This window comes from Muntiacus reevesi, chromosome X (genome assembly GCF_963930625.1).
Source record: "Muntiacus reevesi chromosome X, mMunRee1.1, whole genome shotgun sequence".
Classification (NCBI taxonomy): Eukaryota; Metazoa; Chordata; class Mammalia; order Artiodactyla; family Cervidae; genus Muntiacus; species Muntiacus reevesi.
This window is the reverse complement of record NC_089271.1, coordinates 60,410,546-60,436,500: the sequence shown is the minus strand read 5'-3', so window position 1 is coordinate 60,436,500 and position 25,955 is coordinate 60,410,546. Positions and strand designations below refer to the sequence as shown.

Here is a 25,955-nt window from a genome sequence, read left to right as displayed (position 1 = left end):
TCCCTATTTCTGGTCTGCCTGGGTCCTTCTCAACTTTGAAGCCTCAGTTCAAATGTTATCTCCTCAGAGCAGGTCTTTCTGACCACTCTAGCTAGAGAATGACCCCTCATCATTCTTTTCCTTAACTGTTTCTTCGCCACAAGTATGAGTTTGTTTGCATCCTTGTTTTGTTTTTCTCTGTCAGCCTCACTAAAATGTGAGTTGCATGAAAGCAGATGTAGGCATGTCTTACTACCATTATGTACTCATTGCAATATATGTAAAAAAACACAACTGTTAATGGAACGAACCAGACAAGTATATGAGGACATGTCCCTACTCTCAGAGAAATTCCGGTTTCATCTAACTTGAAACTATGGCACATTTTCTATAAGAGAAGTTAAATCACTGGCCATGGGAGGGAAGCAAATAGGAAAGCTGGGAAAGATTTCAATAAGGGGATAAGAGTTGAGCAGGGATTCAAAGTAGGATTTTAGATGGGAAAGGCAGAGATGGGACAGAGACAAAAGGGCATTTTGGACTGAGGCAACAGCTTAGGCAAAGGTATGGATGTGAGTGCAGTGTACAATGTGTTGGAAGAATGGAAAATGGTTTTGTATGAATGAAGTGCAAAGGGTACCTATTTCTTGTAAACGGACATTTATTTCCAGGTTTTCACGATCACAAACAATGCTTCAGTGAATAGGTCTATACACATCTCTCTTGAATACTTGTGTTATATTTTATTTACATAAACTCTTAAGAGTGAAATTATTGGCATAAAAGGTCTGTGCAATGGAGTGAGAAGGGAGTGGAAGGAGGGTGGAAAGTGACAAGCAAAGGTAAGAGGCAGGGGAAGAGGGAGCTGGAGTGGTACGAGAGGGGCTCAGGGGTTGGAGAGAACGGTAGTGGGGTCAGCAGTACAAGGGAGAAGGAGAGGAAGAAAGAGAGGGTAACAAAGAGTAGGGAGTTGGAGGGGGAGAAATGGTGGTACTTGAGGGATAGGAAAAAAAGGGTTGGGGAGGAAGCAGGGGAATGAGAGACGGAGGGCATAAGAGAGGCAAACAGGTGTGGTGAGGCTAAGAGAAGATGAAGGGTAAGAAAGAGTAGGGGATAATGGTGAGGTACAGGAGAGGTGGAAGAGGGGCTGTGAAGAGGAGAGGCAGGAAAGGAGGAGTAAGAAAGAGGGTTTAAGAGCCAGCATGGGAATATGGAAGGTGAAAAAGATGGGAGCAGAGGAAAGCTGAGATAAGAAAGAGGGATAAGAGCAGAAGGATACGGGGAAGAAAGAAAGAAAAGACAAAAGGAAATCCATAACGCTAAGGGCCTTAGGACCTCAGAGACCCCCCTCCATCCTGTGGGCCCCAAAGTTCCAAGAGAAATCTCTCTGTCCACAGCCTCTTCCCCAATCTTTATAGACTGGACCCAGAGTCTACCTCCATCCTCACCCTGGAGTGTGTGGAACAGCCCAGTCCTCCACCACTGGGGTTCAGTGGCCTCCTCGGGATTCTCCCTGGGCGATTCTGGTTCAATATTCCTGCTCCCAGGTGAGGAGGTTGCAGTGGAGGGTCAGCCCTCCTCCCAGGCAACTGCAATTAGCCTAACAGCAAGCACTGGTGGCTGGGCACTCCCTGTCTCTGCCCTAGGAGAGAGGGAGGGAGTTGAGGGAGGTGAGGTAGGGAGAGAGGTGGCCTGATTGTGGGAGGGAGGCCTTTCTCCTTAGTTAGATGACCCTCCCTCAAACCCCACCCCCCAGAGTCACCATGGCAACAAGTGGGTGAACAGATTGCCTGAGGAAGACACCAGGCCTGTGGGTGGCAAGGCAGGAACAGGCAAGGAACCAGTGAGGGGAATGGAGGAAGAAGGGGCTGAGAGGTAATCCAGTTCCTTGGCTCAGCAGATGGCCAGCTGAGGTCGCTGCACTGGTCCACATGCTTTAAGAGGGGCTGGGATCCTTCTTAAATGAAGTCTGGCTTTCAGGGCGACCACCTGGACAGCAAGCCTGCCTTAGTCTCTGCAGCCCTCTTCCCTAGACGGGCCTAAGTCACTTGCCTCATCTCATCAGTGTTAGGACTGAGCCAGAGGGGATTGTGTTGCTTGGGCAGCTGCAGGGGTCCTGGGCATTCATCCACAAGGAAGGGGCAGAGCTGAGAGAGCCAGGTTCGAGACCTGTAGGGCTGGCTGGAGATGGAATGCAGGGCATAGGAAGAAATGTCTCAGAACCAGACAACAGTCAGTTGGGAGACCCTTGGAGATCTTTTGCCCATTTCTCAATTCTGGCTGCATATTAGAATCACTCAGTCTTTTAAAAATGCTCCTGCTTGGCTCACATGGCACTCCAGACCAAGCAGTTAGAATCCTTGTGGGTGGAACCTACACATCTAGAGTTTTTCAAAACAGCTCAGGTAATTTTAATATGTAGAGATCTTAGCCTTGCTTTATTTTATAGCTGAGGAAACTGAGGCTCAGAAAAGGGGGGAAGGACTTGTCTACAGTCACACTAAATAGTGGCAGAGAGAGGAACTTGAAACCCAGTTTCTCGACTCCAACTCCAGGGTTCTTCCTCCTGGACCATCCTATCAGTGACTGCATTCTAAACTCAGGACACAGGTGTGTGGGGAGGGGAGGACAGCTGAGAACCAGGCCTGCTCTGGGCTTTTCTTCAAACTCCAGCTCTGGCAGGAAAGGCTTCTTTATCACGCCCTGTACTCTGTGCTTAAGCATCCTGGACCCTTGAGGTAGCAACAGACGATGGGTGGGGTGGAAGCCTTGACCTGGCAGTGCCCTCTTTTCCCTACAGAAGCCCCTTCCCCACGTCCAGCAGGCGGCTGCTGGGCTCACTCAAGTTCTGGCAGATTCAGCCAAGTTGCTATGGGAACTGGGAGGGGAAGGAAGCAGGGAGTAACTAGAGGGAACACCAATTAACCCAAAAAGGAAGCTGAGAAGGCTATCCCACCCCTCCTCCCGGCTGGGCTGTTAAACCACTCTTGAAATGGGAGCGGGTAAGATGACAGGGATCCCCACCCATCCTGGGCTCTGCAGCTGCTACTTTAGGGTAGAGTGGGAGGACCTAAAGAGCCTTAACTTCCTGCTCCCTGGTGTGCAGCCCTGGCCCAGGCATTCTCATTCCTATGCTCCCTTGAGAAGAAGCAGGTGACTTGTCCAGGGCCCCAGGGTGCTGCGGGAATGTATGTGTGTACATACACAGCCCACAGCCAAGACTCAGGGCCAGAAGGTTTAGGAAGAGGAGGCCACCCTGGAATCCTTGTTTTGGGGGCCAGAAAACCCTCCAGAAAGGCGGGCTTCAGTTCTTGCCAACCAGAAAGTTGGCAGTTTCCTTCTTGGATTCCAACTTGCTTCCTTCCCTAGGGCCTGTTTTCCCATCCAAATACTCCCAATAGACCTTCTCTTCATTGCTGCTTGTTGTCCTAACGCACCCCTGGGATACTTGGCCAGGAGCTGCACCTGCAGAGACTGTGCAGGCAGAGTGGCAGTCTGGGCTGGGCTTGGGGATGAAACCCACTGTCCACAGCACACAAGTAAACCACCCTGCCTCTAGATTTTACCTAGGGGGAAACTGAGGCCCAGAAAAGGGACTCGTTTCAGTCAACTCAGAAACATGCAAGAAATCAATTATTAATATAAAGCCAGGACTAGAAGGGAGTTACTCTGATGATTAATCCAGTGTCTCTTTGCACTGCGTCCACACCTAGCATTGTGTGAAGGACCTCCGCGTGCAGGTCTGAAAAGAGCCACGTGCGCCTATTCCTGATTCTGGGCTTTCAAAGAGTTGGATCAGAACAGGGTAAGGTTAACGTCAATCTCTCCAACCCAGGGGAGGGAGATAATGGACATGACTCTGGGAGTAGTTCTTTGGGACTGGCAAAGTCAGACTGAGATTAGAGGCATTACAGAGCAAATGCAGGTGGGTGACATGGCTTTACTTAAGTGGCTATAAAAATAAGCAATAGCTTTCCTGCTGCTGAGAATGAGCAGTCATGAGTCAGAGTGGCCTGGCCTGGCCTGGAGGAAAGACAGGGGAGATAGCTGGAGAGGTGTATAAGAACCCAGAGTCAGTGTAGTTCCAGAGGGGCCAGTTACCTCCAAGCCTCTTAGGCCACCTGCTCCAAGACCAGGGGCAGCCTGGTTAGTGGAGAAGTGGTGTCCCTGGTACAAGAACAGCTCTCTGAAGGAGCCTAGATGACCCGTATCAATCAGGTGAGCAGAGGAGGCAGGTTCATGACCATGCAAGAGTGGAAAGGACTGTGACAATCATAACCCCACCTCCCTATCTGCTGTTGGAAGTTCCAGTTTAACATCACTGCCACATCTTATCCAGCTACTGACTGTAAACCTCTTGTCATAGCACACATTCTCCTAGGGAAGCCCGTACCTTCAGAAAACTCTCACAGCTAAAGAATTCTTTCTCCTTTTGAGCTGACATAATGCCTCTTTGTGGCATTACTCATGGCTCCTACTAGCTCTTCTGGGGCCATAAACTTCCTGTCTCCATGCCAGCCCTGCAGGAGGTATTTGTAAACTTCCTTGAATCAGGCCAGGTCTTCCAATTCATTTTTTTCCTGCAGTGATCACTTTTTGAACATGTTTGAGTGCCTGGCACTGTGCTGGAGAGCTAAAGATGATAGAGATAGGGAAGACAAGATTGCTATCTTTAAGGAGCAGGAGAGACAACCTTGTGTATCAATCATTAGAAGTCACTGTAATAAGTAGTATGTACTTGGTACAAGTGATCCCATAAACGGAGGAAGGATCAACTGTGTTTTGAGGGGTGAAGCAATAAGAAAACATTTCCATATGGGAGAGGCTAGAGTTGGGGCTTGGAAAAAAATGAGTTGAAGTTCACTGGATAGAATATGGCAGGAATAAGTGCACTTAAAGCAAAGGAATATGCAGGTATAAAGGCCTGGGGGTTTGAAATACTGCCAGGTTCAGATACTGTTGGTAGTTCAGCATAGTTAGAGGATACAAAGGGGGCCATTATGGGAGATAAGGCTGCAGAGGAAGGCCTCGCCCATAATATCATAATATATTATGATATGTTTTGGATGCCAGGCTTCATCCTATAGGCAACAGAGAACCTTTCGTGAGTGTTAAATAACTGCTTTTTAAAAGACTGCTTATCACTTCTGTGACTAACTTTTTAGATTTATGTTCTGAAAATGTGGATGATGGATTATAGGCATCAAGACTGGAGGTAGAGAGATCAGCTAGGAAACTATTGCCACAATCTGAGTGAGAGATGGTGGGGGCCTCAACTGAAGCAGTAGCAGCAGAATTAAGAAATGGAGAGAAGGGGATGGATATGAGAAGAGATAAATTAGGGATATGGGGATTGAGGGTGAGGGAGGGGGTCAAGATGAATACCAGGTTTCTTGTTTGGGTGGCAGGATGAATTGTAGTTTCATTCATTAAGGAAGGGAAAGCAGGAGAAGTAGATTTGGGGGTCAAGAAGATGAATTCAGTTTTTGGTCATGCTGACTTTGAAGTATAGGTCAATATATACTAGGCAAGGTAGAATGTCAAGGAGGCAGTTGGACATAATGGTCTGAGTTCAGAAGGAGAGTCTGGGCTAGAGATAAAGGTTTGGGAGTTACCAATGGTTAAGGAGTTAATCATTAGGAACATAGCAGGACTATACTTTCCCACATCTTTTGAAATTAGCTGTGGCCATAAGACTTTGGCCAATGAAATGTGAGTTGAAGTGACCTGGATCACTTCTGGGGAGAAGCTTTAAGAAGCTGGAGTATGATTTGCCACATTCTCTTCCCTCTGCTGCTGACTGTGGAAGTGATGTTAAAATGGGTCTTTTACTAGCCTAGGTCTCTTGGTGACTATCATGAACAGATGCTCCCTGATGACCTGTTTTGGACATGTATTATGAGCAAGAAATAACTGTTGTGATAAGCCTCTGATATTTGGGAATTGTTTGCTACTACAGCACAACCTAGCTCACTCTGACTGATAAAGCAATGGTGGAAGCCAAAGAAGTAGAGGATGTTGCCTAGAGAGATGAATACATAGAGAAAAGGACCAACAGTGGATCCCTGGAAAACATTAACATTTAGGGGGTAGGTAGAAGAAGGAGTATGATGAAGATGAGGGAGTGGTTAAAGAGCTTGGAAAAGAAACAGAAGAGAGTGGCATTCTGTAAATTAGGGAAGGAAAGTTTCAAAGAATAACAGTGGTCAGCAGATGAGGACATGCTGGCAGTTTCATCATGGTGAGAGCAGTTTCAGTGGAGCAATGGGGATAGAAACCAATTTAAAAGGCAATGTGAGGAAGAAAAATGGAGAGAGCTATGTGTACACTACTCTTCCAAGAAGCCAAACTAGTTTTTCAACTATTTTGGGGGATGTAGTTTCCATTTCTGTTTTATCCTGGTTGTTCCTATTCAGACAAATTCCTATTTTTTTTCGTTTTTTAAACAAATTAACTTTATTAAGTTACCACTTCAGTCCTTACATTGATTTGTTTACAAAAATATCAGTTTGAAATACATTTTTGAAAGCAAATACACACAATAAATAGAAAATAAGGATGCATGGTGCTGCAGACATGTCAACCAATTTATCTTCATCTATTGTCCATTGCTATAGACAAAATTTGACACCGATTCAGCATTATTAAATAGCAGTCAAAAGACTGGGGAGAGGGTTGCAAAGAGAAAAGTAGCTTAAAACTCTGGACCACTCAACAAAAAATTATTTATCTGGAAGCTAAACTCAGTTTAACATTGAATTATCTACACTACCCATAGGAACAATTTAAAAATAAGAAAAGTGCCAGGGAATCTTCATTAACAATATTTTTAAGTCAAAGTTTTACTTTATCTGATGACTACTCAATATCCTAAGCCATGAGGCAGGCCCTAAGACAATAAGTTATAAATAGTCTGAATTCAATAATTTAAACATGATATGGTTAATATTATACACACTTCATGAGTATCTCAACCAGCCTCTTCAGGTGACATGATAATTAAAAGGTTTAAATTTACAGTTTTGATTTCTGTTCAGAAGAGTGATGTCAATATTCTAGTAACAGTGATGACACCCCATTATTATAAATATGCTAATATACATATTAGTCTGAATTAAACTTGATTAAATTCTACATACACGTGGTTCCATATTTCAAGTGCAAATTTTCAATGGTACAAGTTTATAATCAAAGCTAGGTTTGACAAATGCTTTCTGACTTCCCTGGTGGCTCAGATGGTAAAGTGTCTGCCTACAATGTGGGAGACCTGGGTTCGATCCCTGGGTTGGAAAGATCCCCTGGAGAAGGAAATGGCAACCCACTCCAGTACTATTGCCTGGAAAATCCCATGGACAGAGAAGCCTGGTAGGCTACAATTCATGGGGTTGCAAAGAGTCGGATATGACTGAGCGACTTCACTTTCACTTTTCTTTCTTTCTGACTTCTAAAAGCAAATGATGAAAGCACTTCCTAAAAGTAAATAAACTAGTTGCAAGTAGGTGACCACTTTGTTTTTCTCTTTATGTGTGATGAACTTCATGAAGCATTAATTCCCGAAGTATATTTGTTTCTGGACCATACCAGCTTACATGCTCTTCTTTCAAAGGGAGACATCATCTGCTTTACAACTTCATTGAAAAACCAGGTGGTAAGCTGTGGTAGAAGTTTGCAAAATTCAAAAGAAATTAAAAAAATCCAAAGTTCTTGGGTAGCCAGGAAGACCTGGGCTAAAATGCCAAACAGTCTCCAAATGATTGAAGAGCTTCCCATCAGCACAGTATGCCTTTACCAAATGTGGTTACACTAAGGTTATTACTGATATATAGTGCTCCACTGCAGGTAGAAACCCAATTTCTAATTATGTTTTGCAGTATTCAGATCTCCTTGATATTACATCTGATTTTTTGCACCAAGGAGCAAAACGCTTGTAATCCTCCATTCCTAATACTACATCATATATTTCCTGCATAGAACATCCTATAATTCTCCTCTCTGAATATTCTTTTCTTTTGTTTATTAATGGTGCAGTGATTCTGAAGAAAGTTCTTGCATATATCTCCTTAGGGCAAAATTGAAGTGTGTAGTGAAAGTGTTCTGCTCATCAGTATACCACAGGGAGCTAAATATTTGACATTCTGCGCAGGCCCCTGTGCTGGAGCTGGGGCTCTGGCTGCTACAGCCAACTTTGGACAACATCCCAAAACCACCTTTTTCAGGGCCCTCTGACTGGTCCAAGCTGCTATGCCATCATCATCTTCTGACAAGTTCCTATTTTTTCATGTCCCTTGCAACTAAACGCAATCCCTAGACAGAGTTTATCAACAGAGTCAAGTAGAAGTATCAGTCCTCCAATCCTAGAAGCTCTGTTTCTATTAATACAGTCTAAGAACACATTTGCTCTCTGGGAGACTATATGTATTCTTCTGATAATTTAGTGGAAATGGAGGGAGGAAGTTCTGCCTAGAGTGTGAGATCAAAGACATAGCTTAGATCAAAGTCCCTGGAAGGCGCTCAAGTCTTCTGGTGAGATATCTGAATGAATTATTAACATTCTTGGGACTGTAGGCTCCTTGAGGACAGGGATTGTATCTTACATATCTGTGTATTTCCCTCAGGACTTCACAAGGAACTAGGTGTATAGAAGAGATGCTTGCTAAGTACTTGAAATCCAAGCACTTAAAAGCCAAGCCTCCAGCAACTAGCCCAGACTGGAGGAAGGTGGAGATCTCCAAGAAAAGGATGGAAGTAATGGGTTATGTAATGTGCTACATGAATTTTACAGCTATGATGGAGAAATTGGGAATGCATTAGTAAAAAAAAAAAAAAAATCATAGAAAATTAAGCAAATAGGGAGAAAAAAAGAGGCAATTATTAACTCCAGGAAAACAAGTTGGCCAAGGAAGAAAATATAATCACAGTATTCTACATGACTCAGCTATGAACAATATTTATAATCCTAATAATATAAATATGGGATACTGTTAAAACCAGAAATTATGATATGACAATATTGGATATATGAGAGGAATGTGCATACAGTGCTACTGGTAGTAAGACAGCTAAATCCCCCTCTATAAAAAGTCAGTACATATTTAAATCAGAAAAAAACAAGAAATAATAATATTGGCATATTATTTAGAGATGTGGAGGTAAATATCAGAAGAAACAGCTAAGAAGTTTAGAAGTATTTGACTCTGAAGAATGAGGCTTAGGGTTGGAACAGAGGGCTTCTGCTTTAATTATAAGCATTGAGATTGCTATTTATTATTTAAAAGATATTATATTATATATAATTTAAAAGAGATAGATGCTACAAGGATATATATGTATATATGTGATAGATATACATATATATATGTATATGTGTGTATCTTCGTATGCACAAAGATATTTCAAACAGAAAAGTCAAAAAATAGCAGCAGTATTGGCACATCATGAAAAATGTGACAATAAATATCAAAAGAAAAAGCTAAGTGTTTAACTTAGTATTCAGTAATATATGTATAGCTTATATGTCTTTTAAAACTATGAACAAATATTACTTTGATAAAATGAAAATAAAATAAGAATATAAACTAATATGCAGCCATGAACTTCAAAAACAACAAAACAAAGTCCCCAAAACTTGACCTGATCAATTTTACCAGACTCAGCCCCAAAACCCCAGGTCCTAGTGTCCAGTCGTGGATCATCTATTCCATCACAACTGTCTGGGCCATGGGCTTGGGCCAGGTTAACAGGCCAGTGAAATTAATGAGTGGTCCTATAGCCAAAGAGAAGAACTAGTGTGAGAGGAGGGGAACTTTGGTGGCCTCTGCACCCAAGCAGTGCAGGCTACCCACCACAGAAATGGTGCCACTGTGACACTGACAACCATAGCTTCATTTGAGCTGTACACAAACATGCTGGGCACGAAATCCCACTGCCCGCTCACAGGCATGCCTGTCTGCCACACGCTGCTAATCCTGGGCTCGGGCTCAGGCAGGCATCTCCAGCTTCTTGCGGGGATCATTCTGAAACCAGTTCCTTGCCCTTACCTTACTCCATCCTCAGACACAGAACCTTGCTCAACAGATGACAGGATGGGGAGAACAGAGACCTACTAAAAGGACCTGTCAGTTGTGCTTGGTCTCTGAGGGTGAGGTAAACAAAGGCTTTGGAGTCTTTACATCTCTGGCTCTACACTCTCCTACCTGAACACGTCTCTGTGTTCTCACTCACTAGACCCTCTCCAGTTGCCTTCTGGCTCCTAACTTTCCAACTCCACACTGAACACGTCACCTCCTGCTCCCAAATTACCTTTTCCTCCTCCTAAGGGAAAGTGTTGTTGATCTCAATTGAGTATTAAGCAGTCGTTTAGATTAAACACATCTAATTAAGGTGAGAATAATAATAGCTACCATTTATTAAGTGCTTACTATATGCCAGGCTCTGTTCTAAGCAACTGACATTTATTAACTCATTGAATCCTCATAACCACCTCCTGAGATGGAGACATATTTACAGGTGAGAACAGGAAGGACCAGAATTTAAATAGCTCATCCAAGGCCACACAGGCAATAACAATAATGGTGGCTACCATTTCTTGAGCACTTTCCATTTCATAGGCACTGTGTTCTTGAGAGATTAGCATGTTATATGTTATTGAAACCTCACAATGACCCAATTTCTTAGTTTTGAATTCAAAGAAAGTGAGGTTCCAAGAGAGATGAAAGGTCTCAATAACTGATTTTTATGTAGTAGGCAGGTTTTGAGCCAGAATTTGAAGTCAGGTTTACCTGGACTTCAGTGCCCAAGCTCTTATATATGATATTGCCTCTTGGATGGTCCCTCCATTTCACTATGACCATTGAAGTAATTAGCTTGTTACTCAAATCTTTTTGATGGAATTTCAGGTCAAGTTGGGGGAGAGATTTCTAGGACTGGATGGGAGAGTGATCTTCTAAAATCTGTGTATGCAGCTCATTCCTGATATAAGTTTTCTTTGTAAGGGGGTGTGGGGTGAAGAACATTCAAGTATCAGGGGCTACAAAAGACCATTTCCATTCTTCCATCAAAGCACTCCCTTTCCTCTTTTCTCTAAATGTATGCATGTGTGCAAGCACAAACACACACACACACCCTGGGAGTGTTGAAAAGAGGCAACTGTTCCTGCTTTAGCAACTGGTGATGGGAAGGCAGCTGTCTCCTTGTAGAAAGGTCTTGTCGTCTTTGGACATGAGGTTTCCTGTCTTAGGTCTTATCATGTAGGGGCTCCTGGAATTGCCTTGCTCTAGAAGGCTCCAATACCAGAGTTCATTCCTTTAGAAAGGTTTCAGGGCAGCGACACACTCTACCTCATTGTTCTTTCTCCCCAGTTTGCTCTGTAAATGTTCTTCATCAAAAAGCCTTTGCTCCAGTCAGGTAGTTAGCCAGAGCTGGGTTCTGCCACTAACTGGCTGTATAAACTTAGACAAGTCATCTGTAAGGAGGGAGAGACTCAGTCACTAATTTGCTATGTGACTGTAAGCAAAGTACTCTCTCTCCCTGAGCCTCAATTTGTATCCAAGAAGATGGTCCCTAGGGAGGCAGCATGTATAGGGAGAAGACAGGGTCAAACATCTCTAACTTCATACAGTCCTGTGGTCAAAGGTCAGGTCTGCTGTCACTAGTTATGAGACCTCACACAAGTTACTTAAATTCCCTGATCTATACTTTCCTCATCTACAATATGGAGATAGTAAGAGCATATATCCTTAAACTTTCTGTAAATGATGTCTGTAAATCAAGTAGCACAAAGCTTTATCTATAGTAAAATTACACTGGTACAGATTGGGTAGTACCATTGCCTTCTGGTAACTAAATCCCTGGATTTGACCTGGATTCAAATTCCAGCTCCAACTCTTACTAGCTGGATGACCTTGAGCTAGTTACCTAACCTCTCTGAGCCAGTCTTCTAAGTAAAACGGGGATAAATATATAGGCACAAGACAGATATAAGAATTAAGTGAGATAAAGTATATAAAAGTGCCTGGGATAGTTCCTTTCCTTCCAATGCACCCCTTTCAGCTCCAAGAGTCAAATAATAAATGAAAAAAAACTGCCATAAATGTAATCAGAAAAAACTCATTAATAATCATTAATACACATAAAAGAGTACATACAAATCAATAATAAAGACATAAGACATAAACAGACAATTCACAAAGCAAGCAATACAAATGGCCCATAAATAAGAAAAACAAATGTTTGACCTAAGGAATGCAAATTACAACTGATGATATACCATTTTTAGCTCCAAATTAATAAAGTTTTTAAAAATATGATATTCAATACTGGACAAGAGTGGCAAATTAGTCTCACATTTGTGGTGAGGGTTTAAATTAGAATCACCCTTCTGGAAAGAAATTTGGTAAGAAAGAAATTTGTATGCCACAGGCTTTAAAAAGGTCAATACTCTTTGATTCCATAAGACTCATCCCAAAAGCTCATTCTGCAGAATCAACGTATATGCTTTCACATGTATGCAAAACAAGGGAAAGAATCATTTTGTGTACAAATGCTGATATAAGCTCAGAAAGAGGGATGGAAGGATGCACACCAAACTGTTAACATCAGTGGCCTCAGGGCAGTAGGACTGGGAGAGGAGGGAACAGGAAGGTTATTAAATATTTTTTTATAAACCTCTGTATTGTTAGATTTGGTACAATGAAGGTGCATTATTTTGTGATTTAAGAAACTTAGCAAAGTACAGAAAGAAGAAAAAATGACTGAGGTAGAAAATTTATTAGAAAAAGAAAATTGTAGATGTGACAAAGATTTATGGACAAAGTTATCCATCACAGCATTATTTATAAAAGTTGAAAGTAAATATCTAATAATAGGGGACTAGGTAAATAAACTGCACTAAATTCATGAGATGGAATATTATATGCTCATTAAGAATGATGTTTATGGGAATTTCCTGGTCGTCCAGTGGTTAGGACTCTGTGCTTTCACTGCCGAGGGCCTGGGTTCAATCCCTGATAAGGGAACTAATCCCACAGGCCATATGGTGCAGCCAAAAAAAGAAAAGAATATGGTTTGTGAATATTTAATTACATGGAAAGATACTCAGTATAACTTTAGCAAAAGGTTAGAAAGAGAAGAGTAAAAAACCTAGATGATTTCAACTATGTAAAAAATATATAGTCACATCCATTAGGATGGCTACTATCAAAAAAAAAAAAAAAGGAAAAGAGTAAGCATTTATGAGGATGTGGAGAAATTGGAACCCTGTGCATTGCTCGTAAGAATGTAAAATGGTGCAGCACTGTAGAAAACAATATGGAGGCTCCTCAAAAAGTTACATATAGAATTACCATGTAATCCAGCAAGTCTAGGTATACAACCAAAAGAACTGAAAGCATGGATTCAAATAGATATTTGTATACCAATGTTCATAACAACATTACTCACAGTAGCCAAAAGATGGAAGGAAATGAAAATATAGGTCCACACAAGAACCTGTCCATGAACATTCATAGCAGTTTTATTCATAATTGTCCCAAAGTGGAAACAACCCAAGTGTCCATAGAGATGAATGAATTTTAAAAATGTGGTATATCCAGACAATGGAATATTATTCAACCATAAAAAAGAATGAAGTACTGATACATACTACCATGTGGATGAACCTTGAAAATGTTATGTTAAATGAAATAAGCCAGACACAAAGGACAAAAAGTATATATGATTCCACTTACATGAATTATCTAGAATAGTCAAATTTATAGAGATGGGAAGAAGAATAGAAGTTACCAGGGGCTGGGGGAGGAGGAATGGAGAGTTATTGTTTAATGGGTAAAGACTTTCTATTTAGGAGAATAAAGACATTTTAGAAATGTATAGTGGAGGTGGTTGTACAACATTGCAAATATACTTTAATGCCACTGAACTGTACACCTAAAAATGGTTAGAATGGTAAATTTGATGTATGTATATTTTACTAGAGTAAAAAACTATGCCACAAAAAGACATATTGGGAGGAAATACACTAACATTAAGAACATCTCAAGGACCCTTTTCAAACTGTTATATTTCTATTTTCAAAACATTTCAAAGATCATTTTTTTGGCAATTGAGAAAAAAGTTTTTTTTCTTTTAAGATTCTGAGTCTATAATAGTTCTGAAGGATTAACTTGGATGGAAGTTTTAGTTGAGTTCAGCACTAAGTAGATATGCTCACCTTCCACAGATCAGCCAGGTAGCCATGCTATCTACTGGAAACCAAATACAGAGACAGGGAACAATAGTAACACCCACTACTGCCACATGTCCTTCTCCAGGCAGAGCTTGGTGAGTTTGTACTTCCTTCTACCTCTAAGAGAAGCTTAGCCATCCTAGGCTAGGGCTCACCAAAACCCTGGCATGGGAACTGTGTGTCCAAAGCCCAGAGGCTCTGGGATAATAAGGTCTTATAGTTTTCTCTCCCAGCAAAGGCTGGGTAGGGCTCAGGCCTGTTTAGGGGGACATACTCCTCTCCTGTCCTGGTTGATCCTTCTAGCAGATTTGGGTTGAGAATATAATAGATACCTTCCCTCCAGTTAAGAGGAATCCAGCTCCTCCCATCTCCTTGGAAGAGCCTTTAGAAATAGAAGGGAGTAAACACCTCTCTTCCTCATCTTCTGTCACCATCCCAAGAGGATACTAGTGATTATCACTGGGGCTCAAGGGTGAGAGACTGGGGTACTGAACAAAGACGGTGCTGGTAGGTCCCCACTTTGGATCTGAGCCGCTCCAGGGGCTCCCTACAAGTTGGCAGTAGGTGTTGCTGGATCCCCTGGCACTTGGTCAGCTTCTCGCTCCAGTCTCTCAGTAGTCAGCTGGGCATTGCCTCTGACAGCTGGAGGGAGTTTATTAAGAACGTCTTTATCCATGTGTGACTGGGGAGACAATGGACAGACCTAGGTTTCTGTGGCATCCTCCCACCTTTCAGCTATGTGGCCGGGATGGGTCCCTTTCTGTTGATGAACCTCAGTTGTCCCATTTGTAAAAAAAGGATTATAAGAGTACCTGCCTGCTAGGATGACTGTCAGAACTAACTGAGTTCATGGACACACATAAAGCCCCTGGCATCTCCTAGGCACTTGAAAGCTGGCAGTTTTCTTTTCCCCTTTCTCTTTCTTCTTTGGTGCCAGCCTGCCTTTTGCCTTCTGGCCCAGAGACTTGTAGTTCAGGTTCCAGCTCCTTTTTCAGGAATCCATTCAAACAGGAGCTTTGGCTCTGGCAGCTCCTGTTACTCCACAGTAACTTCTCCCTTCCCCAGGGCCAGCTGCAACTCACCTGGTACCCTTGCTCTCCCCTCTAAGCACCTATCTGGCTAAAAAATTCAGGCTTTTCTGAACCCCCTTACATGCCCAGGAAGAAAAGTCTGGTCCAGCATCACTGCACACACCCTGGTTTGCATCCCTGTAACCACAGGAATAACATATCTGTTCCCAAGAGGCTTCCTGGGTCAGCATCAGAGAATGGTGCTCCTGGAGGCCCACATTTGTCTACCCCAGCCTCAGAAGCTGCCTCTGGCTTTCCAACAAACACCTGCAGCTGGAATCCACATGCAGCTGAGATGTGAGCTGGGGGCAGGGAGGGGCAGGTCTGATTCCCATGTGCAAGGGCACACAACAGGTAAACAGCCTCACAGAGTGGGAACAGAAAAGACTGCCCTGAGGGAGAAGTTTTTCTAGGGCAAACTCCCACCCTTGAGTCTAAGGTGTCCTATAGATGTACCCACACACTGAAGGGTGGGTGTGCCCTTTCCCTGAGATACTGATGCTGCAGGAGGAGACCAACACACAGCCACGTGGCTTAGGAGCACCCTCCCGTGCTTGTGATGTGTTTGGAGATCCTCGGCCTTCCTTTAGTCTAAGCCCCACCGGCACCCACTGTCTCCCCTTTCCTCACCCTTCCCTCCACTGTGTTCAGCAGACTCTTCCAGCCAGACCAAGAGATGGGTGGGAGGCTGCTGGGCTCCCTTCCTCCACCTAACTCCCCCCGCCCCCACCTTCAGGAGATACCAGTGTATCCTTCCTGGAGGTTCCCGTTGCTATGGTGACTATAGTAGTCAGGCACCAGCCTGTGGGAAGGATGGGAAGTTGCCATGAAGAAGACTGCATGTCTGTGTATCTGTGTGTCTAAGCATGTGTGCACATGTCCACCCTGAGTGGGGAGGAGAGAAGGCAGGAAGGAGAAAAAGAGCAGTGAGGGAGAGAGAGGACAGGAGAAGAGGGCACCAGAAGATCAAAGGGGGCAGGAAGATGGATGGGGATCAGAGAGGCAAACAGTGAGTGGGGTGTGAGGGATGCGAGGGGTGAGGGGGCATGGAGGTGACAAGGGCAAGAGGTATAGTGCTTAGGGGATGAGGCCAGAAGAGGATCACAGTGGGGCAGGGTAAAGGTTTGGGGAGTGTAAGAGACAAGGGGAACGGAGCAGGATGGGAGAGGGGAGAGGGCTGGCTGTTAGAAGGGAGCAGTGAAGGGAGAGGGGGAAAGGAAGGTGGGGGTAACTGTGGGGAGAAGTGGGGACTAGAGTAGTGTAGGTGTGGGGATAAGAAACAGAGAGTGAGGTGCAGGTGTGGTTTGGGAAGGGTCTAGGGTGACCTTCTGCTTACCTGGTGGCTCAGACGGTAAAGAATCCGCCTGCAATGTAGCAGACTGGGGTTTGATCTCTGGGGTCAGAAACATCCCCTGGAGAAGGGAATGGCTACCCACTCCAGTATTCTTGCCTGGAGAATTCCGTAGACAGAGGAGCCTGGGGGATACAGTCCATAGGGTCACAAAGAGTTGGACACGACTGAGTGACTAACATAGGGAGACCTTCTAGCAGGAGGTTGGGAAATTTGTGTGGTCCTTGGTGTATGGATAGGGGATGTTGGTGGTGGGTCAGAATTGGGGGGAATGTGGGGATTGGGAGTGGGGTGGGTCAGGATAGGGGTGAAGGGGTTTAGAGTGGTGTGGGCAGCATAAGACCACTTTCTCACTCCCACATTTACACTCCTACATCCTGTCTGAACTACAAACACTGCCTTTTCCCTATCTCTGGCCCTTCCCAGAAGCCCAGTGCTCAAGTCTGTGGCCAACGAACTTCCACGGATCTGGATGCCCCTCCTCGAAGCTTTGCACCTAGGAGCCTGCTTCTTGACTGACCCCCCCCTTCCTTCCTCCACCCCCAACATGTGAACAGGTTCTCTGCCTGTAAGAACCCTGGGTCAGGGAAGCTGACTGTGGGGCACTGTTTCCTGCCTCCAAGCTTGGGTGACAACAGGGACCACTTGCCAACTTGGGGCTCCTGTCCTTAGCCCAGTGCCCTGAGCTTCCTGATCGCAGCACCAGTGTTAGCCTGGGAGTCCTGATTGGCAGGAAAGCTGTGGCAGGTTGGAGGAGAGAGGAAGGCAGCGAGGCAGAAACAGCTGCCAGCCGGAGTGGAGGGAGAGCAGGGCCCCTAGAGTAAGGGCAGAAGGCAAGGTGCTGGCTCCGGCAGCCCCTTCCCCTACTTGTGGGTGTTAGGTCTCCTTCCTGGCCCTCTCTATTCAATACTGCTGCTGAGGGAGCAGCCTCTGCTCACGAGCCTGAGCTCTGAGCTGACACAGACCACAGAGGTGGCTGGTCCAACCTGCCCTATAATCTGGAGTCAGTCATCTCCACAGCAAGTCCTGCAGCGGTCTGCCTGAATCAACCTAGACCTTTCCCCTGGGAGCAGGAACTCATCTCTCAAGGTACTCTGTTTCTTCTCTGGAAGGAAAAAAACTGTTAACTGAACAACTCTGATATGCCAGGTCTAAGTACTGTGCAGATTTCTCATTAATAATGAGCTCACAGGGCCATTCTAATGAATTAGCTCCATTTTACAGATGAGAAAAGTGAGGATGAGAGAGCTGAAGTCCCTAGCTCAAGGTCACATGGGTAATACATAAAAGAGCTGGGTTTGAGCCTAGGACTTTCTAACCATGAAGTCCCCCTGGGGTTAAGCAGTACATGCCTCTTCTTTGGCACCCTGACAACTCTTCTGAGGTCTGAAGTCAGAGACCATACCCTCCTGAGTCTCCTCTTCTGGTGAAATAGCTCCTTCAACTATATCCAGGAGAACTTGGGTTTCAGCCTCCTCCTACCTGCTCAGTGTGAAACCCGGAACCAAATGTACAATCTGCCAGGTGGGTGCAGGTCAGTCTAGAGGAGAACAGAACTACTGCATCCTTCCCTGGCCCTATGGCTAGTGAGAGAGCTGAGAACTGGCCTTCTCTTGGGCTTCTATCTCCTCCTGGATCAGAGTTATGAGAGAAGAGGTCAGGGTTTTGTTCTCATCTTCACCACTGTCCCCATCAGACTATACTGAATTTAGAATAGGGAAGGGGCAGGGGTGAAGGAAGATGCAATCAGAACCAGGCAGGGCCTGGCAGGGTTGGGAGCTGGAGAGGGCTGGGGGAGTGAGGGGGTGGTCCAGTAACTGTAGGCAGGGTCAGGAGGGCCAAGCAGAGCGGGAAGGCAAAGCCTGAGGGGATACCTGCACAGGGACTTAAGGGAGGGGTGGAGAGTGGCCCTGGGGGTTGGGAGAGGCCAGGGTGGGGATGGGCATCAGTCTAAGTTATCATTGCCAGGCTGTAAGAGAGGAAGTCAGTCGCACATTAAGGAAATGTCGCAGCTGGTACTAAATTGGGAGGTGTCACAGGCAGCAGTGAGGACAGGTATGATGCGTGGGGCCCTGTGTGGCCCAAAACAGGGGCAGATATTGCAAAGGGAGAGAACAGGGTTTCTGGGGCTGCCCCGGAAAGATCTGAGATACTCGGGACAGGCCCCTGGGGATGGGGTGGGGGGGTGTCACCTGGCCCTGGAGCAAAGTCTCTAGGTTTGTTTTCCAGCAGCAGAAGAGGCCTCCTCACCCTGGCCTGGGGCTGTGGGCTTTCCACCCTGGAGAAGCTTGGAGGACGGGGCATTATCTCCAAGGGGTCCCATTTGGGGGAGGGGCTGGGCAGGAGGGCTTGAAGCTGCAGGTCAGACTAGGGATCTGCAAAAAAGGTCTGGGATAGAGATGGGGCACTGGGGTGAAGTGAGAGAGGCTGCAGGAAGGAGGGGAACAGGGCTGTCTTTTCCTGTAGGGCCTGTAATACAGCTGGATTGAGAGGCCTGTGGGTGTAGGCCTCAGCGGAGGGAGAGCACATCCTCGGAGAGGGTGGGAAAGACAGGAAGAAAGCCGTGGAGCTTGCACTGCCCTTCTCCCGGCACAGCAGGCAGCAAGAGAGCAGGCGGAGTTCACTTGAGAGGGAGAGAGATAGAGAGTGAGAGAGCAAAAACGACAAGGAGACAAAGGAGAGCAGAGAGGACCCAGGCCACTGTGGACTACATAAGACACCATGGCCAAAGCATGGGCTTAGCACCAACACCATGAGGGTTAGAGGCCTGGTACTCCTGCTCGTTAGCTGAGTGGCGTTGGGGTAAACTGCTTGAGCCTGCACCTCAGTTTCCCCATCTGTAAAATGGAGCTAATGATGCTGGTATTACCAGCCTCCCCAGGCAGTTTTGATCTCATAATATATGTGAGAGAGGATAAAAACCCTAAGCAGGACATCACCATCAGATGTTCTATTATTCTTACAAAATATTATCAGCTACCTCTTCCCACTTCAGTTTCACAAAAGTCTCAGGATGTGGGCAGAGCCAGGGTTATTATCCTTGTTTTATGAATGAGGAAACAAAAGCTTAAAGAAGTGAAGTGACGTGCCCAAGGTCACACTACGAACAAGTGGTAGAGATAATCAGGCCTTCTGAATCCAAGAGACTAGTTGCCTTTCTCCATCAAACTGCCTGATAAAAATAATCAATGGGAGGGGTTATTATTTAGTGCCACATCAGACAGAGTTTGAAGCCAACTGTGACCTGGAGAAAAAGAAAACCCCATGGGAAAGTTGTGGCATGGTCTCTCTTTTATCCTGCAGATTATGGGAAAGAAAATGTCAGGGCCATGGGGTCAGAGTGAAGACCACAAAAAGACAGACATCCTTTATTCTACTTGCTAGTGGGCTGCATCCTTCTCTTTGTGATGAGTGTGTGTATCTGTGGCTGACATCAAGGGTGTATGTCTATCCCTATGTGACAAAATGTGTCCTTTTTTCATGTGACGGTACTTCTGCCTGTGTGTCTCTGAAATGCTGGGGAGATGTGCAAGTGTATGACACCATGTCTGATTCAGTGGCACTGTTTGTGGGTGTGCCGACCTCTCTCCATCTCTGTGTGACTTTGCCTGGGGTGGTGGTGGTGCTGTTTGGCAGTGTGAGCATGTCTATCTGTCTGTACACCTTTAAGAAGTGGAATATCTCATTTGGTAGTGTGAGTGAGGCAGTGAGTCAGCTGAGGCTGAGGGAGGCGGGAGGGAGACTGCTAGGTTACGAGAACAGGAAAAAGGAGAACAAGAAAGTGAAGTCAGGAGCAAGGAGCTACCCCTTTCCTCCCCAACCCCCTGCTCAAATCCCTAAGGAGCCCACCGAGAACCTGGAACCCTGCAGAAGGCCACGGTGTCACATTGCATGGAAAGGCGCACTTTCCGCCCCTCCCCAAAGCCTCAGAGGGAGACAAGCAAGGCTGGGAGGTAACCATCTCCCTCTCAGCCCCCAGTTCTAGGATGGGTGAGGCCAGCACCCCACCTGGCCTCTTCTTCACTTGACCCTTTGACCTTGCTGTTCCTTTTCCTTTCAAAGGCAGGCCACCTGGCAGGCTGCACAAACAAAGGAGTAGCACCATGTCCCAAACGTTTACAGCCCTCACACACTCACTGTCCAGAACGACCCTGCTCAGGGTCAAGAAGTTTCTCAACACTCAGCTCTGCCCCAGGCGGGTGCATTCTGCAGCAGCCTCGCCTCTCCTCTGGATGCCTGTCCCCAACAGCTAGAAAGCCGGCTTTTCTTCCACTGCCACCCCAGTGTGCTGGGAAGGCACCTGAGACTTGTAATGCACCAGCCTCCAGTGACCCTCTCACAAGCTGTTGTGCTCGGCTCCCAGCTCCTTCTCTTGTCGGGGGAGAGGAGCTAGCAGCTTCCTTTCTTGGGAGAAAACAGGCACCCCGGGGCTCCACTTGCCTAGGCTCTGACCAGCCACCTCAGGTCATATAAGGTCAGCAGTGTGCTATGTCCCACGACCAAGCGCCCCTCCCCTCACCCACTGGCAGGGGCTGAAGAGTGAGGGTTAGATGGCAAATATTCTTCCCCTCACCTTTGGCCTTCCCCTTGTAGCAGCCAGTCCCAGGACTTTTCATTCCAGCCCAGGAAAGGAAAAGGGGCACCGCTGGCTAAGGATGGGGGCTGGGGGAACCAGAGCCCTCTTTCCACCCCTTTGCTGACTTGGGCCCTCCCCCCCCCACAATCCTTCCCGCCTCATGCAGGGGGCGGGATGCAAGAAAGCCCTTGTCCGATGGTGCCCAAACCCAGAATCAATTGAAGTTGGCCAGGTGGTTACCTGACCTAAATCCCTGAGGCCCCCTCTCCGCGGAGGGTCCCACAGCAGCACTACCCGAGGCCCACTGAGAACGGTGGGGGTGATGGGAGGCGGTCGGGTGGGTACAGGGGGAAACCTTTTTTCTCCCGGTTTCCACCGCCACCGTTCCCGCCGCCAAAGCGGCAGCCGTTGTGGCCGCGGACGCCAGTCCCTACCTTACAGCCTTTCGTGCAGGACCGGATTGAATACTCTTCTGCCTGTAAGTATTTATGCAGCACGAGGTCGAACTCGTCATATTTTTCCTGAGCATGTCGGTCGAGCCGCTGGTACGCCTCGATACAGTTGCTACACACCTCCCAGGCCCCGGAGCCCGGGCTAGCCACCACGGCCAGCAGGTCCCCCAGCAGGTTGTCCAGGCTGCAGTCCAGGCTGTCGGGGCGGTCCATGCCCAGCAGCAAGTCCCAGACCGTGTAGGTGTCGCAAAAGGAAAGAGTGAAGTTCCGAAAGTGGCCTTTGAGCAAGTTTTTTTTGGCGGTGGGGAACTCGGCCGGGGCACGGGAAGGGGAGTCGGGGGGCCGCAGAGGGGGCGCTGGGGTAGTCGGTTCGAAAAGTCTCTGCAAAGATTGCAATTTGGTGCAAGCTGCGTCCAGCCCCGTGGGTTCTGGGACGCCGCCGCAGTCCGGCCCGGGACCGGCGGCGGCGGCGGCGGCGGCTTTGGTCAGGTTGCTGTATCCCGGGCCGCAGGTGCCCGGTGGCGCGCTGGGCTGGCCGGGAGGCGGCGGCGGCGGCAGGGGCAGCACCGCGCGAGGAGGCACCGGCTGCCGCTCCCGGCCGGTCCCCCAGGGCGGCCGCATGGCGCTGCTCAGCTCCCTGGCTCGGGGCCGGGCCCCCGCGCACAGCCACAGATGGTCAGCGAGCAGCACGGTGAAGAAGAGCAGAGACGCCAGGGACAGTCGCCATCGCTGCGCCCGCTCGGAGTCGGCGCAAGGTTTGTCGCTCGGCCTGGGAGCCCAGCAGCAGCAGCAGCAGCAGATAGTCAGCGCGGCGGCGTCTTTTCCGGGCCACATCCAAGCGCCCCTGAACATATTTCAGGGGGGTCCGGGCTGGAGGGAGCAGGCGGGCGCGAGGCCGGACGGCCGTCTCGGGCGGGCGGCTGCGCGCCGCTCCGCGCTCCCCAGCGCCGTCCAGGCTCTACCTCGGGGGCTGCATGGCGAGGCAGGCCGGCCCGGGGCCCCGCTCAGGCCGGAGTGGCGGGGCGCTCTCGCGCCGTCCTCGCGCCCGTCCCGCGCTCCCTCGCTCGCCGCCCGGGCGCGGCCGCCCGGTCCGCTAGGCACTGCCCAGCGTCCCGGCGCGGGGCGGTGCGGGGCACTGGGGCGGTGGCGGCTGAGGCGGCAGCGCCGCACTCCTCATAGTGTCGGGCCCCTCAGCTGCCCCGAGCTCAGCGCCACTCCACTCCGCGCCGGCGGCCGCCCGGCTAGCACTCCGCTCCGGCCGTCTCGGCTCGGCGCAGCTCTGCGCCCCTCAGCGCCGCCGTGCGGGCCCGGTCGCCGCGCTCCGCTCAGCTCGCTCGCCCCGCGCCGCTCCGCTCCCGCCCGCCCGTCCGCCCGCCCGCCCGCCGGCCGGCTGCCCGCTCCGCACCGCTCCCTGCCTCGCTTGCGCCCTCCTAGGCCCGCCGGCCGGCCCGCTGCCCGGCCCTTCGGGCTTCGTTCGCGCTCTGGCTGTTCGCCGGGGCCGTTCCCGGGCCAGCTCCGCTCCGGCTCAGCGCCCGTCGTTTCCGGAGTTCCGGCTCGGGCGGGCCACCTAGCTCTCCGCGGCGCCACAGGCGCCGGACGCCGACGCGGGGCTTTACTTAGTGCGCCTCTAGCTTCCGCCTCGCGTTCGGACCGCTGTGGCGGCCGCCGAGCGGCACGGCCCCGTGGCTCCCGCTAGCCATGCCCCCTCAGTCTGTCGCCATCTTCCGCTGTGCGGAGAACACCTTGAGAGCCCGTGTGCGAGTGTGTTTGGGGGGGGGAGTGGGGCGGAGAAAGAGCCACAGAGAGGAGGAGGGAGCGGGACTGGGGCCCCGACTGCGCCTGCGCCTCAGGACTTACGCCCCCCCCGCCCCCGCCCGCCACCCCCAGCCGGCCGCAGCCTGTGCTGTTTGGGGATGTTTCCAGTCCACCCCCAACTCCATTCACTTCAGCGCCTCCGTTCATCCGCCCGCTTTCCGCGTGCACACGCCGCACGCTGAGTCCCAGGCCCCGGCGCTCCCCCTCCCCCGCAGACCCGGGCGCCCGCCTTCGTCCCCGTAGCGGCCGCTCACTACCCCCCGAGGGCTAGGGGACTTCTGAGGGTGATTGTTAGAGGCAGAAAGCAGGAGGCACCTTCGTGGCGTCTCTTTGCCACCCTGGGTGGCCGCCCCCGTTCCCGTGACTAGGCGACGCTGGAGCCGGCTGCGGATCGGACCAGTGCCTTGTCCCTAACTCCGCTGTCGCCCTTACTGTCCTGTCTGAGGCCAAGGCGGCCTCTGGTGCTGAAGGACAGCTCCCGGCTAAGCTACCGCAGAGGACAGAGCTTGGAGAGCGTCCTGGAGGGGCAAGACCGTGGGTAGTAGCGATGGGGTGTCTGCCCTTAGTAAGATTTCCAGCAACCTCTCCCTGTCCTAGCTTCCTGGCTCCCCCTACAGACTGCTGAGAATAGCTGAGCGAGAGTTAGGGAAGCTACGCCGCCAGGATGGAACCATGTGCTTGGGGCCCTCACAGTCACATGGCACTAGGAGCTCAGACGTACAAACGTCCTGCCGCGCCACTAACCTTGTTTGGATTCCACCAAATCTCAGACTGAGCTGGTTGTTTGCTTCCTTTTCTCATTGCCTCCTACCCCAGTAACTCCCACCTCCAATTTTTGATCAACCACTGCCAGCAAGGATTTGTTAGTATTAAGAATACCAACAATTAAGAAAGTAGTAGCCTTCATTGAGTGTATACTAGGTGCTAGGCACTTTATATTCATTATTTCATTTAATATTCACAACAGTCTAATTACATAGGCATTGGTCTTATCTTCGTTTATATATGAGGAAGCTGAGAGTTAGAGTGGTTAGATTGTCTAAAGTCACACAGCTAGTAACCAATGAAACCAAGAGAGAAACCCAGGCAGTCTGGCTCTAAAGCCTTCAAGACTCCAGTTAAGTCCTGGAAAGATAAATGGGTGGAAGATAGTCTTACATTCAAGGAAATTGTAGTCTTCATGAGGAAAATATAGATAAGACCTATATTTTGGTTATTGGGAGGACTCGTGGACTGGAGACTTGGGTTCAGGTAATAGTTCTACCACTGCACATGCATTGTGCCCCTGAGAGAGTCCTCTTTCTCTCTCTGAGTTTTGATTTTCCCGTGAGTAACATGAGGGGATGCCCAGGGCTGAATGAGATGGGTGGGCATCATTAGCGTTACTCAGAGGTGGGCTGGGACAGATGCATGAAAGATTTCTGGAGGAGGGAAAATTTGAGCCGGTTCTTAAAGAAGTAGCAGAATTTGAGTGGGTGGAAGGAAAGGGTATATTAAATAAGAGGATGCAGGTGAAAAGTCTCAGGGATGAGGAGGAGTTTTGTATGGTTGTGAAGCTACAAGTGTGACAATTTGGCTGTATTAGTGGTGAGAATTTGTGGGGAAGAGAGTAAAGGAATATGAGACAAGGGACAAAACTGTCAGGTGTTTGGGAGGCTTATTCATTATACTTCAAGCATTATGCTGCAGACTAGGTAGAAGCCTGAGGTGGATCAAACATGGCTCTGCCCTTGAGATGCTCACAGTTGAATTAGGGAGGCAGGATTTTAGAGAAAGAATTGCAACCCATTATAATAAGGATAATATGCAAGAGACAGAGAGAGGGCTCCCTCCTTAGAGGAAGGGACTGATCAACTCTGCCAGCATCTGTCAGAGATGATTTTGCACACAGCCAACTGAGTTGGGGAGCATTCATTCATTTATTGGGCTTCTCTGGTGGCTCAGATGGTAAAGAATCCACCTGCAATGCAGGAGACCTGGGTTTGATCCCTAGGTTGGAAAGATCCCCTCGAGGAGGGCATGGCAATCCACTCTAGTATTCTTGCCTAGAGAATCCCCATGGACAGAGGAGCCTGGTGGGCTGCAGTCCATGGGGTTGCTGAGTAAATGAATTTATTTACTCAGCAAACATCTACTGAGGGTCTGTTATATTCCAGACACTGTACTAGGCATCAGAGACACAGACAGTACTAAAATATGTGTCTTGGGCTGAGGGAGTTTAATCCAGGTCTTAAGAAATGAGTAAGAGTTGGCTAGACAGATAGGAGAGAAGGATGTGAAGGATGTCCCAGGCAGAGGGAATGTCATGTGTAAAGGCCTAGGAGCAAAGCCAAGAATGGCGTGCTCAGAAACCTGCAAAGTAGTTCATTGTGACTAGGTGTGAAATGGGAGCAATGCCAAAAATGAGGCTGAAGATTTGGCAGGAGCCAAATCATGAAGGGCCCTGGGTGCCATGCTAAGTAGTTTGGACTTTATCCCAAGGGTACTAAGC

The 25,955-nt window shown here is 48.2% G+C and overlaps 1 protein-coding gene and 1 pseudogene across 1 annotated transcript in view; both read right to left on the bottom strand.

Annotated features, from left to right (window-relative positions):
• Positions 1 to 23,371, bottom strand: part of NALF2 (NALCN channel auxiliary factor 2) — a 28,965-nt gene extending 5,594 nt beyond the window's left edge. Inside the window, exon 1 of the mRNA XM_065916437.1 lies at positions 21,632 to 23,371. Coding sequence (XP_065772509.1) covers positions 21,632 to 22,501 — 870 coding nt within the window. The 5' untranslated portion in view covers positions 22,502 to 23,371. The remainder of the gene's footprint in view (positions 1 to 21,631) is intronic.
• LOC136154299 (coenzyme Q-binding protein COQ10 homolog B, mitochondrial pseudogene) lies at positions 7,500 to 8,081 on the bottom strand (annotated as a pseudogene).
• Positions 23,372 to 25,955: the final 2,584 nt, after the last annotated feature.